Source organism: Typopeltis vanoorti, chromosome 4 (genome assembly GCF_054136105.1).
Source record: "Typopeltis vanoorti isolate ZY-2024b chromosome 4, IOZ_Tvanoo_1.0, whole genome shotgun sequence".
Lineage (NCBI taxonomy): Eukaryota > Metazoa > Arthropoda > Arachnida > Uropygi > Thelyphonidae > Typopeltis > Typopeltis vanoorti.
In genome coordinates, this window is record NC_143552.1 from 79783223 (window position 1) to 79802172 (window position 18950).

Genomic DNA, 18950 nt, shown 5'->3' on the forward strand with positions numbered 1-18950 from the left:
TTTTCTTCATGAGGAAAGGTAGTTTTTTGAGGACCAAAAAATTTTTCCTACTGAAACCTTCATTGTTAATATTTTCATTAGAATTTGTAGACATGTAGTTCTACGAACTACATTTGATAGTAGAAATTTATTTTTATTGTCATTCTCAAATTCTGTATTACCTGAACAAATTATCTTATTATTTAGATAATAAGATAATTTCTCAGTAACATCAGCTATTTTATCATGGTATGTCTGTAATTTTTTTGATAGCATCACCTTGTTTTCATTGATGTTACTTATCTTCATTTCTGTTGAGTTAATTTTTTCTGATAGCTAATTTTTCACTGTTTGCCTTGAAACAGCTGAGCTATTCCCTGACATATCAGATGATATTTTGCCATTATAAATGTGCACTGTTTCAGCTAATGTAAAATACAATTTGGTGGTCACATAGTGCAAATATCCTATTGCTTACTAGTGGAATTCTCCATGGAAGGTGAGAATTATACATAAGATCGGAGGTCTATCTCTGACCTCTAAGCAGTTTCACTTATTTATAGACTTCATAAGTTCATGTTATTGTTTGAAGGTTTAAGTTTAAACTGCATTACTTCTGTTTTGCAATTCATCAGCATTATTATCTCATGTAGTCAAGTTTTTTTTTTTTTTTTTCTTGTGTTTTCTCTTATCTTCCCCCTTTTTTGTTGTTATTTTTAAAGTAATGCTCAAAGCATTTATAAGTAGTCTGAAAGATAGAATAAATTATTGGCCTATAATAATTATTATTATTATCTGAGACCTCCAGGGAGTCATCATCGAGGGAGACTATAAATCAGCCAAACCAGCTATCATCCTTCCCTTAAATTAATTCACACTAGATGCACTCACTATCCCTAACGGCAAATTATTCCACTCACTTACTGTTCTCTGGGAGAAAAACCTAGCTCTTACCCCTTTCTTGACTCTGAACAAACTTAACTTCCATGGATGACCCGTGTCCTCTCCCCACCTTCCATATATCTTGACTTAAATGACTACCATATGTAGACAAACAGTAACCATCTCTCCAATTCAGTATTGATGTTGTTCATTAGGAATGACCTCTAATTTACTATTATTTTGTTACTAAGGAGATTTTTTTATGTGAATCTCATTCACAAAAGATTGTGAACTGATAACATTTGTACCATGAGTAAGGATTAATGTGGTACCCCCTTATCTAAACACATAGTACTTTTTTCTTTTTTTCCCCTCTAGCTGTGTCAGGCTTCAGTAAGCATGGTGGTAGTCTTACACTGAGTAGTCAAAATCATCTACTACCTAAAGACCTTCACAAACATCCATGCCACAGTGGAGTTTATACATTTCCATACCCATCCTGTAAGTTGGAAAGTGGAGATGCCACCATCCACTCTAGCCACTATGTGTAAAAGTAGCTGAACAAAAGTCATGGAAAAGCATCATCAAATTCCTGCCATGTACCTTCAAAGGGGTGTACAGGATATGGTAGTACTACATGAAAAATTTACATCATTACTAACTTCCTATCTGCAGTTTTCCTCCAAATCAGTCTATTACTTGTCAAGACTCCAACATTATCAGATCTTACATTTCTATAGTCTAAGGCACTTTCTACAGTATCAATCCGCCTATCTTCCTCTGGGTCGTTTTCCTGCTAACCTGGCAGAGAACACTTGTTTTGCTAATCTTTCCTTGTCCATTCAATTTAAGTGACCATACCACCTGAGATTAGCTCTGCTAATGCATTCCTGGATGCTGACAATGTCAAGTTCTTTCTTAATATCTTTGTTTTTAATATGATATTGCGATTGATACCATCTGTTCACACCACTAATCTTTCTCAGGACTCTCATATCTGCGGTCTCTAGTCTCTGTCAAGTGTTTTACTTCTGATCCAGCTCTCAGATCCATACGTTATAACTGATTTAAACACTGTCTTGTATACAGCTAATTTAGTGTTCTGACTAATTTCTCTCTCTTATTCCATATGAATTTATTCATTTAACTTCCTACCATACCAGCTTTGCTGATTCTGTTGTCTATTTCTATATTTAATTTACCATCTTCATTAAAAATCGTGCCTAAGTAGCTGAAATGTTTTACTTGTTCCACAGGTTCTCCGTTCACAACGCAGTTAACATTTTCAATGATTCTGCCTATTTTCCATTATCTTTGTTTTTTATTGCTGACCTTCATACCATATCTATTACAACAGTTATTCAATTTAGTCAGGGAATCTTGCAGACTTGTAGCAGATTTATTTAGAAGTATAACATCGTCCACATAAAGCAAAGAGCTGATATTAACATCTCCAATTCTGATATCATGTTTAATACCACTTTCCTTCATAATATGATCCATATAGATAATGAATAACAGAGGGGTTAATGTATATCCTTGTCTCACACTCGATTTAACATTAAACCATCTTCCTGTACTCCCTTCAATTCTAACTGCTGACTTACAACTCAAATAAAGACTAAGTATTGCTTGATATAATGATCCACTGACACCATATAACCGTAGCGTATTGAATAGCTTCTCTCTTGGCACCTTGTCATATGCCTTTTCCAGATCGACAAAACTTAAATATAGATCTTTGTTATATTCCCATGCTTTCTCAACTATTTGTCATACAGTGAATATCTCATCCTGACAGCCTCTGTTTGGCCTGAATCCTGCTTGTTCTTCACCAAGCTTTTCTTCCACAATTCTTCTCAACCGTTTCTCAAGTATGCTTGAATAAATCTTGTCGGGAACACTCAGTAGGGAAATACCTCTGTAATTCTCACGTTCAGTTTTATTTCCCTTTTTATTATATGGGTACTATGAGAGCTTTTCTCCAATCATCGGGAATTCGTCCCTCTGTCCAGGCTTTCTGAACTATGCAGTGCAGCCACTGTAAGACTCTTATACCACTATACTTCAGCATTTCTGGTCGAATATCATCTACTCCTGCTGCCTTTCCACATTTCAAGCCTTTGATGGCTTTTTCTACTTCAAGTATGGATATGTATTCCTGACTGCATGCCTGGTCAGTGTTTTTTATCACTGTGCTGTCATCACTGCTTGTTTCATTTAGCAGTTTTTCAAAGTAATTACTCCATACTTCAAGGATATCTTTTTCTCCTGTTTTCATGTCACCTTTATCATCTCTAACTCCTTTTACAACACTGTTTCCTCCATTTCTAAGCTTCTTCAACAACCTCCAGAATATCTTTCCACCTTGATATTTATTTTCCATGTTCTTGCCAAAGTCCTCCCATGACTTTTGTTTATCTAGTTTTACGCAGGGTTTCGCTTTCTTGCATTTGTCTCTGTATTCTCTAAGAGCACAAGCTGACTTATTTGCCAGGAACTTTTGATATGATTTCTTCTTTTCCTTCATGCCTCTTTAACTTCCTGTGTCCACCATGGAATTCTGATTTTTCTATCCTTGCAGACAACCTCACCACATGCATTTATGGCTGAATCAATTAGTGTTTGCTTCAAGACTTGCCACTGAATCTCCTAGGTTTGGTTGCTGTTCTCAAACTCTTTCATTTTTTCTTCAATAATCTTTGAGTATGTTAGTCTACAGTTCACATCTGAGAGCTGCCCAACTTTTAATAGCTTTAAAACTTTCTTACATGTTATTCTTTTCAATATGAAATTCAAGACTAAATAGTGACCACTTCCAGTTTCAAATCCTCTGTACACTCTGGTGTCCTGCACCAGGGAGAAAACATCACTATCAACAATAATATAGTCGATGAGACTTTTCTTATTCCTTGCCTCTTCTCTCCATGTGAATTTGTACACATTTTTATGTTGGGACATGGTGTTAGTAATAACCAGTCCATGTCCTGAGCAGAAATCCAACAGATATTTGCCATTATTATTAGCTTTGCTCTTTTCTCCGAATTTTCCCAAAATATTTTTGTATGCCTGACAATCATTTCCTACTCTGCTATTTAGATCCCCAACAAGGACCAACTTTTCCTTTTTCATTGTGTCAGTTGCTTTCTCTAAAGCAGTGTTTCTCAACCTGTGGTCCATAGACCACAGGTAGTCTGCGATGGTGGAACAGGTGGTCCTCTGGGAGACTTAAATTAATTAATTAAATATATATTTTTTAATTATCCAATCAAAACAAATTAAAATTGAATAAGTAAAAATATTGAAATCAAATGGAGACTTAAAAAAAACCAACAAATAGCATTAGAATGTTCAAAGGCAGAAGCAATAATGAAACTATATTGTTGTTCATCAAAAACAGTTAAAGAATTTCCCTGAAGGGAGAGATATAATTCATTTAATTTCAAAAAAATGTCTGAAAGATAAGTGTGTTGATAACCATTTTTCGTCAACAAGGAGTGATGCAAAATCACTCCTTGTTGACAAAGCATTATTCGTCATTCTGCCGCTACAAATTTAGCAGCAGAATGATGAATAATAAAAGAGGGATGAAGTGAACAACAATATAGTTTTATTCCTTCCACCTTCTTGCTGTTTTGTCAGAGTTGAAGTGAACATGTGTTATCCACATTTCAACCAATTGCTTGTTGTTTATTGATTTTTATTATTGAAGGTTTCCCTCCAACCAAAACTCAGTATATCTTCAAAAGTGCTAAGTGATACTTTGACAAAGTGTGTCCTGAGTTAACCCCAGTATTTATATATTTTTCAGAAACGTTTTTCAATAATGGAAAATAATGGCTTAGAACTAGGACTTTGGAAAAAAAAAAAGAGCAAATGAAACAGGTGATGCTAACCCTAATTGTAATACACATGTTGTAACGGCGAGTAAATGTGATACTATTAAAGTAGAAGAAACAAGCAGTTCAAAGAAAAAATACAGTAGTAAATATAACAGTTCATATTTGGAATTCAGGTTTACTTGGTGTGGAGATGGAAGTGAACAGAAACCTCAATGTGTTTTGTATTAAGAAGTGTTGTCGAACGAGTGCATGAAACCTGCGAAACTCTGACATTTAGAAACTAAACATTGTGTTGTGAAAAATAAGCCAATTGAATTTTTTCAATGACGCTTAGGGACATTAAATCATGGGAAAGATATAGTTTAGCCATGGGTTCCATTAATAGCAAGGCACTGGAAGCATCCTATCTCTTAAGTTTGCGCATAGCGAAAACAGGGAAAGCTTATTCTATCGGGGAAAATTTGCTACTTCCAGCTATAAAAGACATGGTAAAAACTGTTTGGTGACAAGTTACTAAAAGATATTGATTTGATTCCTCTTACAAATGATACTGTCAGTCGCAGAATTAATGATATGGCAGGTAACGTAGAATCTCAGTTAATCGAAAGAGTTAAAAAAGAGTCCTTATTATGCATTAAAGATGAGATGTTACAACTGATGCACAGTTAATATGCTACGTAAGATATGCGCACGATGATATTCTGTTTTGCCATCCTGAACAACTGGAGAAGAAATATTTTACACTCAATAATTACATAATACACAAAGGGATCCAGTGGGAAAAATGTACAGGCTTCTGTTTGGATGAAGCTCGCTCCCTTACAGGCAGGCATAGTGGGGTTATTTCTATATGAATTGGGTACCATACATAGAGAAGTGTTAGCCTCCAAAGGAATGCCACCAGAATTTAAAACTGTGCTATACAACGCTGTAAAGCTAGTTAATTTTATTAAAGCTCGACCGTTAAATAACAGGTTATTTTCAGTACTCTGCGATGAAATGGGCAGTGAATATATACAACTTTTGCTTCATCCTGAAATTCGCTGGCTTTCCAGGGGCAAAGTACTAACAAGGCTATTTCAATTAAGGCACGAAGTTTTATTGTTTGTAAACGAACGTAATTCTGATTTTGCATCACTCCTTGTTGACGAAGCATGGTTATCAACACTTTTATCTTTCAGACATTTTTTTTTTTGAAATTAAATGAACTAAATCTCTCCCTTCAGGGAAATTCTTTAACTGTTCTTGATGTGTACGACAAAATAAAGGCATTCGAGAAAAAAAACTGGTTTTATGGATTAATTATATAAAAAACAGAAAATTTGAACATTTTCCAACATTGGAATCCTTTTTAGTGGAAAATGATAATTTTTGTTGATTCTGAGTTTCTGGAAAGGGGTTTTGACCACCTCAAAAATCTGAAACGGAATTTTGAAACATATTTTCTGAATAACTTTTATAATAACTTTCTGTGGGTTTGCGATCCATTTCAGGCTTGCAGTCACGAGAATGACCTTTCGTTATCGAAAAAAGAATGGTTAATTGAGCTTTCAAGTGACAGTGGGCTTAAAATGCAATTCCGTGATCTTGGTTCGACTCGTTGGATCTTGCCTTTAGTGAGAAGTGAATTTCCGGAATTATCTGAATAAGCATTGAAAATCGGCATGCAGTTTTCTACAACCTATCTTTGTGAGAAAGGATTTTCATCGCTCCTTCAAATAAAAACAAAATACAGACTTCGTCTTAGTGTGTGTGCCTATCTTCGACTGAAGTTGACCAATATTGAGCCAGATATCCAACAACTCTGCAACGGCCGAGAAGCTCAACCATCTCATTAAAAGCAAATAGTAACATAATTATATTATATTATTTATTTGATATTTTTAATGGTTTACTTCCAATTTAATTATGTTTCCATATGTATTCAAAACATGCATTTAGATTTATTATGTTATAAAAGGCAGTTTTTCCAAAATGTTGGTAATTCCCATTGGTTTTTAAAAAAATTACAAAAAGTCAAAATGATGTATAGGGAAATAAATTAAACACACTGTTTATTTTTTAAGTAAAACTTGAATTCCAACATTCTAAAATGTTATTTTTTTTTTTTGCTTTTCTGTTTTATATACAGTTTCTTAAATGCGAAAAAAGTGCCGCCCATGGCGTATCACCACCCCCCCATTTTTTTTGGTGGTTGGGTGGGGGGGGGGGGGCAAAAAAATTACGCCTCTGTAACTTCGTGATCCGTAGAATTGTTTTTAGGCATTTTACTGGTCCTTGGGCTTTGAAAGGTTGAGAAACGCTGCTCGAAAGCATGAAAAAAATTCCTTCACTTCTACCTTAGTAGAACCTTTTGTGGGACCATAGGCACAAATAAGTCTCATTGTTCAGTTCCCCATTCTGATATTTGGCCACATCACTCTACTTGAGACTGCCTGCCATTCAAGAAGATTAGCCTCATATTTAGTGTTGAATACTATGGCCACTCCTTCTTTTCCTTGATTGTTATTGCCTGAATATAACATTTTATATTTATTGCTCAGAAAGATATTGCCAGTTTTTGTCTTTTTTGTTTCGGTCACCCCTATTATGTTGATCTGGTACTTATCTAATTCTTCAGCTAGCTCCATTTTTTTGCCATTCAAGCTTCTTATGTTGATAGTACCAATCTTTAACTCTGGTAATGTTGAGTTGGGGTGTGTTTTCAGATTTGTTCTCATTTGTTAGTCATGGAAAAACTAGAATAAAAAATGCAGAAAGTAATATCAGGAAGGTGGCAAAATGTTCTGATGGCTATTAGAAAGAAAAACTTAGAAATGAAGGAAAGAGTGCTCATAAAAGAATCTGAGATGAAGGTGCTACAAAAACTGAGGATGAAGATATTCTTCTGGATGTCTAGAGGAATAATATTGAAAGTTTTGCAGTGACTTGCACTGTGTAATTCAGAAGGCATGGTCAAAATGTCATATTTTCATTTTAAGAAAAATAGTTGGGGGTGCTTAAGGGTCAAAGCTGTATAACTGAGAGGAGACCTCCACATAGCCTTTAAAGGAATGCGGAGAACCGACCAGGGCTTCTGACCTAATGTCCAATCCTCACCTTCTTGTGGTGCACCCTGTTGGGTATCTACTTTGATACTGAACGAACGAGGATGGGCTGGCAATTTGGGATTTAGCCGACGAAATTGTATTCTTATTGGTTAAACCAAAATAAAAAATGACGGTACAAGATGACAAAATTTCATGCCGGCTGGGGCGTCGCCCAGTTAAACAAGGCCCCCGTTGTTTTCGCCAGGGAACCAGGGCGAACAGCAAAAAGTCAGCTACTGGAACAAATCTGAAAACAAACCCCAACTCAACATCACCAAAGTTAAAGATCGGTACTATCAACGTAAGAAGCCTGAATGGCAAAGAAATGGAGCTAGCTGAGGAATTAGATAAGTACCAGATCGACATAATAGGGGTGACTGAAACAAAAAAGACCAAAACTGGTGAGATCTTTCTGAGCAATAAATACAAAATGTTATATTCAGGCAATAACAATCAAGGAAAAGAAGGAGTAGCCATAGTATTCAACACAAAATACGAGGCTAATCTTCTTGAATGGCAGTCAGTCTCAAGTAGAGTAATGTGGGCAAATACGAGAACTGGACAATGAGACTTATTTGTGCCTATGGTTCCACAGAAGGTTCTACTAAGGTAGAAGTGGAGGAATTTTTTGAGGCTTTAGAAAAAGCAACTGACACAATGAAAAAGGAAAGGTTGGTCCTTGTTGGGGATCTAAATAGTAGAGTAGGAAATGATTGTGAGACATACAAAAATATTTTGGGAAAATTTGGAGAAAAGAGCAAAGCTAATAATAATGGCAAATATCTGTTGGATTTCTGCTCAGGACATGGACTGGTTATTACTAACACCATGTTCCAACATAAAAATGTGCACAAATTCACATGGAGAGAAGAGGCTAGGAATAAGAAAAGTCTCATTGACTATGTTATTGTTGATAGTGATGTTTTCTCCCTGGTGCACGACACCAGAGTGTACAGAGGATTTGAAACTGGAAGTGATCACTATTTAGTCTTGAGCAGGATAAAATTGAATTTCATATTGAAAAGAATAACATGTAAGAAAGTTTTAAAGCGAATAAAAGTTGAGCAGCTCTCAGATGTAAACTGTAGACTAAAATACAGAAATATTATTGAAAAGAAAATGAAAGAGTTTGAGAACAGGAATCAAACCTTGGAGATTCAGTGGCAAACTCTGAAGGAAACATTGATTGATTCTGCCAGAGAGGCATGTGGATAAAAAAATAAAAAATATAAAAGATAAAAAGATAAAAAAATCAGAACTCCCTGGTGGACACAGGAAGTTAAAGAGGCAGTGAAGGAAAAGAAGAAAGCATATCAAAAGTTCCTGGCAAATAAGTCAGCTTTTACTCTTACGGAATACAGAGACAAATGTAAGAAAGCTAAACAGTGTGTAAAACTAGCTAAACAAAAGTCATGGGAGGACTTTGGCAAGAATATAGAAAATAAATATCAAGAAGGTGGCAAAATATTCTGGAGGTTGTTGAAGAAGCTTAGGAATGGAGGAAAGAGTGCTGTAAAACGAATTAGAGATGATAAAGGTGAAATGAAAACAGGAGAAAAAGATATCCTTGAAGTATGGAGTAATTACTTTGAAAAACTGCTAAATGAAACAAGCAGTGATGACAGCACAGTGATAAAAAACACTCACCAGGCATGCAGTCAGGAATACATATCCATACTTGAAGTAGAAAAAGCCATCAAAGGCTTGAAATGTGGAAAGGCAGCAGGAGTAGATGATATTCGACCAGAAATGCTGAAGTATGGTGGTATAAGAGTCTTACAGTGGCTGCACTGCATAGTTCAGAAAGCCTGGACAGAGGGACGAATTCCCGATGATTGGAGTAGAGCTCTCATAGTACCCATATATAAAAAGGTAAATAAAACTGAATGTGAGCATTACAGAGGTATTTCCCTACTGAGTGTTCCTGGCAAGATCTATGCAAGTATACTTGAGAAACGGTTGAGAAGAATTGTGGAAGAAAAGCTTGGTGAAGAACAAGCTGGATTCAGGCCAAATAGAGGCTGTCAGGATCAGATCTTCACTTTACGACAAATAGTCGAGAAAGCATGGGAATATAACAAAGATCTGTATTTAAGTTTTGTCGATTTGGAAAAGGCATATGACAAGGTGCCAAGAGAGAAGCTATTCAATACACTGCAGTTATATGGTGTCAATGGGGCATTATATCAAGCAATACTTAGTCTTTATTTGAGTTGTGAGTCAGCAGTTAGAATTGAAGGAAGTACAGGAAGATGGTTTAATTTTAAATCTGGTGTGAGACAAGGATGTACCTTATCCCCTCTGTTATTCATTATCTATATGGATCACATTATGAAGGAATGTGGTATTAAACCTGACATTAAAATTGGAGATGTTAATGTCAGCTCTTTGCTTTATGCAGATGATGTTATACTTCTAAATAAATCCGCTACAAGTCTGCAAGATTCTCTGACTAAATTGAATAGCTGTTGTAATAGATATGGTATGAAGGTCAGCAATAAAAAGACAAAGACAATGAAAATAGGCAGAATCATTGAAAATGTCAACTGTGTTGTGAATGGAGAACCTGTGGAACAAGTAAAACATTTCAGCTACTTAGGCACAATTTTTACTGAAGATGGTAAACTAAATATAGAAATAGACAACAGAATCAGCAAAGCTGGTATCGTGGGAAGTCAATTGAATAAATTCATATGGAATAAGAAAGAAATTAGTTGGAACACTAAATTAGCTGTATACAAGACTGTGTTCAAACCAATTTTAACTTATTGATCTGAGAGCTGGGTCAGAAGTAAAACACTTGACCAAAGACTTGAGACCGCAGATATGAGAGTCCTGAGAAAGATTAGAGGCGTGAACAGATGGCATCAATGGCAATATCATATTAAAAATGAGGATATTAGGAAAGAACTTGACATTGTCAGCATCCAGGAATGCGTTAGCAGAGCTAATCTCAGATGGTATGGTCACTTAAATAGAATGGGAGAGGAAAGATTAGCAAAACAAGTGTTCTCTGCCAGGTTGGCAGGAAAACGACCCAGAGGAAGACCGAGATATAGGTGGATTGATACGGTACAAAGTGCCTTAGACGATAGAAATATAAGATCTGATAATGTTGGAGTCTTGACAAGTAACAGACTGATTTGGAGGAAAATTGTAGATAGGAAGTTAGTAATGATGTAATTTTTTCATGTAGTACTGTCATATCCTGTACACCCCTGGAGGGTACATGGCAGGAATTTAATGATGATGAAAAATAGTTGAGTAATCATGAGAATATGCAAAGATATGTATTCAACTTTTGTAAATCTAGAAAAGGATCTGGCAGAGTGCCAAGAAAATGTTCAAAATGCTGTAATTATATGTTGTAAATGGGATATTATATACATCAATGTGTAGTTGTTTAAGCTGTAGGTCAGTAGTTAGTGGTACAGGAAGATGGTTTGATGTAAACCAGATGTAAGACAACAAGGATGAATGTTGTCATTCATCTATATAGATAACAATAATTTGATTCCACATACACAGGACAGGCCTCAAACCAATTTTAACTTATAGATATGATCTTCACACTGGGTGAAAAACAGAAAAAATAAATAAAGACTGCAGGTTGGAGCTCTGAGAAGAAATAAACAGAATAGGAGAAGAAAGGTTAGCAAAACAATATTTGCTGCAAGGATGACAGGCAGAAGACCAAAATCTATGTAGATTTTCCTTAGAAAGACTGAAATGTAAATTCTGATGATACTGCAGACCTGACAAATTAGTTTGAGAGAAAGTTGTTGCTAAGATGCTAGTAATAATGTGACTTTAATTATGTTTTACTTTCATTGTATCTTACACACCCCTTGAGGATGTATATGAGGAATTTGATTACCATAATGATGAAGCCAAGTTACTTATCTGTGGCAGGTCATTGGACATAACATATTAATTAAAAGATAAAGATGAGGAAACCTCTGTTTTACATATGTGCATTCTTGAGACCCCTTGCAAATCACAAATTATATGTAAGTCATAAGTAAAATAAGGAGGTGGGTTTCTATGGATAGCATTCCTCAATTATCAGATCCACACTCAGTACCAACATACTGTAAGCTTAGTCTTTAAATGAGTGAGACTTGCATTAAAAAAAGGCAGCCTAAAAATGTTTTTGTGTAATAATTCAAGTTGGACACTATATAATAACTTTAAATCATTTAGTATTTTATAAAAATCGCATAGAATAAGATATCTAGTATATATCTATGGGAGTGTGATTCAATATTTTATATTGTATATTCTCGTAAAGTGTTACTCAATACATTAATAGAATGCATTGGTAAGTTTAACATTAGCATAGTAATAAAAATGAATATTTAACATTTTGAATAGCCAGGCAACTTTCCAGATTTCAGTGTAGTTTCACTATTTTTGGAATGTGAATTCTTCAAATATGATTATTTTCCTGTTTAAACATGTATCAATGTTTATGTTATTACTTTTGAAGGTTTTATCGTCTGTTATAGCTTAACAGTATCAGTTTCCTGTTTATTTGTCCAAGCAGTGGTACTCTTAATGTAAGAATACTCAGATACCTGAATCTGTTCCATATTGTGTTTGCTTTTTTGTGAATTTAACATATTGAATATTCACCAAAATAAACTTTCTTCTTGCATACTGTAGTAAGAGTTGTATGCCCATGATTATTTGTGAATACAGATATACTACTTCAACTATATTTGCATATGATTAATGTATTTTATGCACGTATTGCATAATTGATATATATCTTCTTTGCTTCTTTATTTTAGGGAACTAGTCGACCATCTCATTATCATGTGTTGTGGGATGATAATCAATTTTCTGCAGATGAACTACAGTGCCTAACTTATCAGCTCTGTCACACATACGTTCGTTGTACCCGTTCGGTTTCCATTCCAGCTCCTGCATATTATGCCCATTTAGTTGCATTTAGAGCAAGATATCACCTTGTTGAAAAAGATCACGATAGGTATGTAGTTGACATATTAATATAAATTGTATATGAATAAGGTGTAAAAGTTTTTACAGTTTTATTCCATTTCAAGTAATTTTATCTTAATCCCATGCACTAAATTATATAGAACTTACAAATGTTCATTCAATAAGAGATTTAAATATTTGTGGGAATTATTGGAAATTACAGATGCAGAAAGTGATAAAATTTTTGATAAAGGTTTTGGATAACCAGTACCCGTGGAAAATAACTTTAGAAAACGTATGCATAAAAGACTGATCGTCCTTATAATAGGAAGTAGTGAATCAGCAAGAGATAATTAGCAATTATCCAAGTTACTTTCTTAATAGAATTGAGGATATTTATAAAGTAACTTTTGGAGGGATATTTCTTCAGGTGCAGAAATACTTTGTAAATTTTTGCATGAGTTAAATGTGTGTATACACATGTATGGTTTTTTTTTTTTTTTAAATTACATGACAGTCATCTTATTCTGGGATTAGAAACCTAGAATTCTTGGTTACTTGGGTTAAGTTTAAAACAGGTGAGAAAAATGTTTTTTTTTTTTTTTTTTCAGAAATAAGATTTAATTTTAGTTCAAAGGTTATTTTGCACTTAATAGAGAATGGAAATCCCATAGCATTAAAGAAAATTCAGCAGCATGATTTTCATTACATATGAGGGAAAACAATCCTTGAAATACTTAGATATGTTCAATTACTTTTAGCAAGCATTCTCGGAGATGAACACTTACTATGTTATGCATTTCTACATCAGGTGAAAAGAGATATATACAAATTGGTCAGGGATATTCAACCTCGGAGATCTCACTCGAGTGAGATAATATGTCACTGTCTTAAATAATTTTAAAACCTAATAGCAGGTTTTTTTTTTTTTTTTTTTTTTTTTTTTTTTTTTTTTTTTTTTTTTTTTTTTTTACAAAACAAAGTTCTAAAACATGGATTATTTTTGAGAATAAGATTTCAGAAATGTAAATAATAATAAACATTTAATTTAAATAGTATCTAATAAATATGTATACATTTACATAATAGAAATATACTTTTTATTTCTATTCCTTTTTTACTTTCTAAAAGCTGTTTGGGCCTTTCTCTCCCTCGTTATAAAACCCTGCGAATTCGAAATTATTTAGTGAGTGGTACAGTAGGGAAAAATGTAACAAAGCATTCAAGGGGGGGTATCAGAGAATATTGTCCCGTGATTATATGATAGTTGATGAGAATGTGATGAAATTGTGTGCAGGCTGAAGACAAGAGGTCAATGACTATTATAATGCATTGAGGAGAAAGTGAAAGAACTGATTATTTTGGACGGTATGAATTATTTCAATGGTTATGAATATGGAATAAGAGATGATATGTGAAAGAGTTAATTGAAAATACAAGAAAGAATAGCAAATATATTAAGATTGTAAGTCTTTTGTCACAGTATTACAAGAGCAAATTGAGAAGAAAAGACTACAAACAAATCATTGCATAAATTATAAAGGAAGAATAGTGCTTAGTTTTTACATGTGAGAGTGAATTTGATGGCTGCAAGGACTTAATTGCACCTGAATGGATTGGAGAGGGTTCTTAAAAGAGAATGGTAGTGCAAAATCAGTTGAACTAGAAAGTAATGAAAATACAAAGAGACACTTTCTAGTTTCTGAATTATCCCAAGGACCAGCAGTTATTGGCTCATGTGTACCATGCCAGCAATTTACACCAAGTTCAACTTCCCAATATTTGTCCCTAGGTCAGGTTCCCTGATATTTTCCCAACCTCCAGATCCATGTCCTATTTTAAGCAGCCCTCTTAGATTCCTCATATTATTGTTAACCAGTATCCTGCACTTCTTATGGATCCACCACACACTTTCAATGTTTTTGACTGAATTTCGCTGTATATTCTTAGGTTGTTTCTTTTGCTTGCAGAATGAAAAATCTTATTTATTGAAGGGAGAGGGGTTGTTCCAGAGAAATATTCCTTGCATCAGCAATTGGCATCAGACCTGTGATTTTTTTTTCAATCGCGAGATTGTTTCCAAATATGGTGTGTGGAAGTGCATGATGTTCTGTGAAGGTACTATATAGGTCAGTCAACCTGCCAACATTGCCAGATATCTGACCCATATCTGCTACACATGCTTAGTGTTTTTGTAAGGGGATAAACCTTGCCACCTTCATATGGGTCAAATTACCTTTAGTTAAATACCCTAATGAAGGTTACTTTCATACTGTATGAAATTCAAATCCAAGTCTTTCCACTCAAAGCATCGATTGGAAAGACAGGGAGAGAGGAATGCCATAAAATATTACTTTTATGATTAGACAATATTTTCATAATATTCAAGATTTTGGAGGGAATAACCAGTTGGAGATAATGAATGCAACATGAGATGATGCATAAAAATGCCCTTTCACGTTTCTAGAAAGGATCACACTTTGTTGCCTTCAGTAATCTTTTCTGTGTGAAGGAAATGGCCTAATGTGTGAGAGGTGATCCTCCCTTCCTACCACATACTAATGTTTCTATTCTTAACAGATCTGCATCTCATTGATAAGTTTGTTATTATGGCAGAACAGTTCCATCTACTACCTCCTTTGGAGAGTAAAATATATTAGAGGATTAATTTTTGTTTTGGAACTTTACCTACTGATATCTAAAACATATTTTTCTGAAAATAATATACAAAAATATACTAATGGAACGGTCCATAAATGTGGGAAATTTTAAAATGATAACTTACACTCTTATTTTTATATTTTTCATTTATCTATCCTTAATGGGAGATTTTATTTAAGACATCATTAGCAACAAGAATAACAGAGGAATAGTTTTATTATAGTAAGTTTGCTATTGTGAATTTTCTACAGAATGTCATTGTTGCTGAAGGTCTGTCTAGGAGTTTTGTAGTAGTTAAAAGTGAGCTAATTTTTCTGTAATGAGAATTGACTGTATTAATAAGATGTGTTCAGTTTATTTGAGGATGTTTTTACACTTAATTATTTTCTTTGCAGACAAGATTTGGGTGGAGGAAGTCAAAGTTTAAAGTAAGTATCTAAATTTCAGCATTGCTTTGTATAAAGTATGTAATGGATATAAGTTTTATAGTTTATAAACATTTAGGATTGAATGCCTTCTCACTTACATCTGTACAGAATAGATAGGTTGGATGTTTATTCTGAATAAATATATATTTGTATAATTAAATTTATTTGTAATGAATTCTTAGTAATTAGAATGCATGTAGAGTTTCTCTTAGGATATCACATTGCAAGATTACTTAACAGTAATAATGTCATTATCTTATTCTTTTATTTCATCTATCCTCAGAAGTGCATGCATACAGATAATTAATACGAACAAGTTAGCTTTGTTTTATGCAAATTTTATTTCAGATTGCCCCATTATTTAAGTTTTCAATAGATCTGCCCTCTGTTCAGTTTATTTGAGGATGTTTTTACACTTAATTATTTTCTTTGCAGACAAGATTTGGGTGGAGGAAGTCAAAGTTTAAAGTAAGTGTCTAAATTTCAGCATTGCTTTGTATAAAGTATGTAATACTTTATACAAAGTATTACATACTAAGGCAGATCTCACTTGCTCTGTCTCTTTTTTTCCCCCTCATCATTAGCACCTCTATAATTTTTCTTTCCTACTAAATTGCATCTAGATAGCTAAAATATGCTTCTTGTTTTATTGGCTCACTGTTAAAAATGCATCATATATTTTCTCTGTCTTCCTGTTTTCATATTTGAGCTTTAATTTGTGATTTTGATTCCAAAATCACAAAATCAGACAATGCCTTTAAGCATTGAAAGATATTTTCAATGCACAAAACTTTACATGGGATATTTCATCTGAAGGTGAGTTGGCCATTCTCATATGGACATAGCAATGTTTCAGCCTGCAAATCAGAACACACACAATTTATAAACATAGTATATTGACCTCGCTCATAGCCTTAGTTGCTTTGGCTGTAATTCAGAACAGCCACTAAGGGGATTATATAATCATCACCAATGATGCAAATTAAGTATAAGCTATGCACAGTGTAGTGGGGAAAAAATAGGAAGACAATTTTAAAAAATATCTACTGCAATTATCACACTGGGAAAGGTTCTAGAGAAGCATAATGTGACTGGCAGTCTCATCAACCCAAACTAGTTAATTTTAAGTTGCTTTTTTTATGTATCATGTGTAATGTCACTCTTAGAAACCGGAGAATGGATCAATATTAGCTTTTATGCTAATATTGATCCATTTTATGTAAGACTAATTGAGCTATGTAAGAAAATTTAGTAAAATGTAAATAATCAGATTTTCGTTTCAGCATTATGATACAGTCAACTTTGGTGCTAAAGGATGTTTAGCACTAAGGTTGACTGCTGAAGGAGATTTTAACACCATTCCTCGGTAAATTTACTACCAAATTAACCATTCACATGACCATATGGATGAAATATTAAAAATAAACTTGTGTTTTATATCCATGTATTTATTGACATGTAAACATGTCAAGGCTGGTAGTATGGTGATTAATCCAGCCATTCTCATAACATATTCATTATAAAAAGATATAGCAACAACATACATCTTTATCTCACTCCTTTTTCTAAAAAGGAGTATGGTAGGGGGTGTATATTGTTGCTATATCATTTTTACCGTATGGTAAATTTTAGAATTTTTTACATAGTCCAGAAACCCTACTCTAGAGACCAGACATGGAACTTTTTCAAGCCACTTCAGGCCTTCAATAAGTGGGGCAGTAGTTTCACAGCAGGTAATGAAATTCATCTTCCAACTAAATACAATCACAAACATACATGCCCACAGCAAAATTTAAACCCGCAGCCTGTTGATTGGAGAGTGTATCCCCTAACCACTCAGCCAACAAGGTCAACAGAGTAGAACAGTACTGCTGTAAATCACAAATCACTGATGGTTTGTACTATTATTTGTTTTAGGGAATGGTGTGTTACATTACTATTTAGTCATTAATCGTATCTTGTTTTTTGCAAGCATTTTGAAAAATTATAAAAATCTTGCTTAAATATTATTGGTGATTGGATGTTGCAATATTTTTTTTTTAACTAAAAAAAAATAATTCTTAAATGCAGGAATCTCATTTTTCTTTTAATGTGTTAGTCTTAGTGTGACCTGTCAGTTGTGTATTCTCAGGCCAAATATGTGCATGATGTATATGAAGCCTGCAGAGTGAAAAGATTGCCATTTGGAACTGTGGAACTGTTGCTCAGCGGATGTGATTCAGAATAGTTGTAACTGTGTCTGATTATATCTCATGGTGGTTACCTCCCCCACTTGAAAATAATGGATACATGATTATCTGATTTTAGAGAATGGGATAGATTGCCATGATGAAGTTCCAGCACTGTTATAACTTACATGGCATTGCTAATGTCTTGTGTAACAGTGAAACCTAAGAAATCCAAAGCTTTTTTGTATTTCATCGTTGCATGAGACAAGACATCAATTTAATTCTGCAAACTGAAATCGAAACAACTATGATAGGGATTTATTCTCCTCTGGCATTCACCGCAGTATTACTATTTGTTTTTTCAGCATCTATAATGATCCAAAACCTATACAGGATACGTATATATTACTTCATCCTTGTTGTAGAATTGAACTAAATAAATGGATTACAGGTTCAAAGTTGGGGTGCTTAAGGGTCAAACCTGTATAACTGAGAGAAGACCTCCGCATAGCTTTTAAAGGAATGCGGAGAACCGACCAGGGCTTCTGATCTAATGTCCAATCCTCACCTTCTCGTGGTGCACCCAGTTGCGTATCTACCTGGATGCTGAACGAATGAGGATGGGCTGGCAATTTGGGATTTAGCCGACCAAATTGTATTCTTATTGGTTAAACCAAAATACAAAATGATGGTACAATGTGACAAAATTTCATGCCTGCTGGGGCATCGCCCAGTTAAACAAGCACCCCCCCCCCCCCTGTTGTTTTTGCCAGGAAACCAGGCCAAACAGCGAAAAGTCAGCTACTGGAACAAATCCTAAAACACACTCCAACTCAGCATCACCAGAGTTAAAGATCGGTACTATCAACATAAGAAGCATAAATGGCAAAGAAATGGAGCTAGCTGAGGAATTAGATAAGTACCAGATCGACATAATAGGGTGACTGAAACAGAAAA

At 34.3% G+C, this 18950-nt stretch overlaps 1 protein-coding gene across 1 annotated transcript in view; it reads left to right on the plus strand.

The window, feature by feature from the left end:
- The window catches only part of LOC150107437 (protein argonaute-2-like), a 218859-nt gene that overhangs the window by 175050 nt on the left and 24859 nt on the right, over window positions 1-18950 (plus strand). The window contains exons 18-19 of the mRNA XM_090392096.1: window positions 12586-12785; window positions 15793-15825. Of these exons, the coding sequence (XP_090248222.1) occupies window positions 12586-12785; window positions 15793-15825 (233 nt within the window). The remainder of the gene's footprint in view (window positions 1-12585; window positions 12786-15792; window positions 15826-18950) is intronic.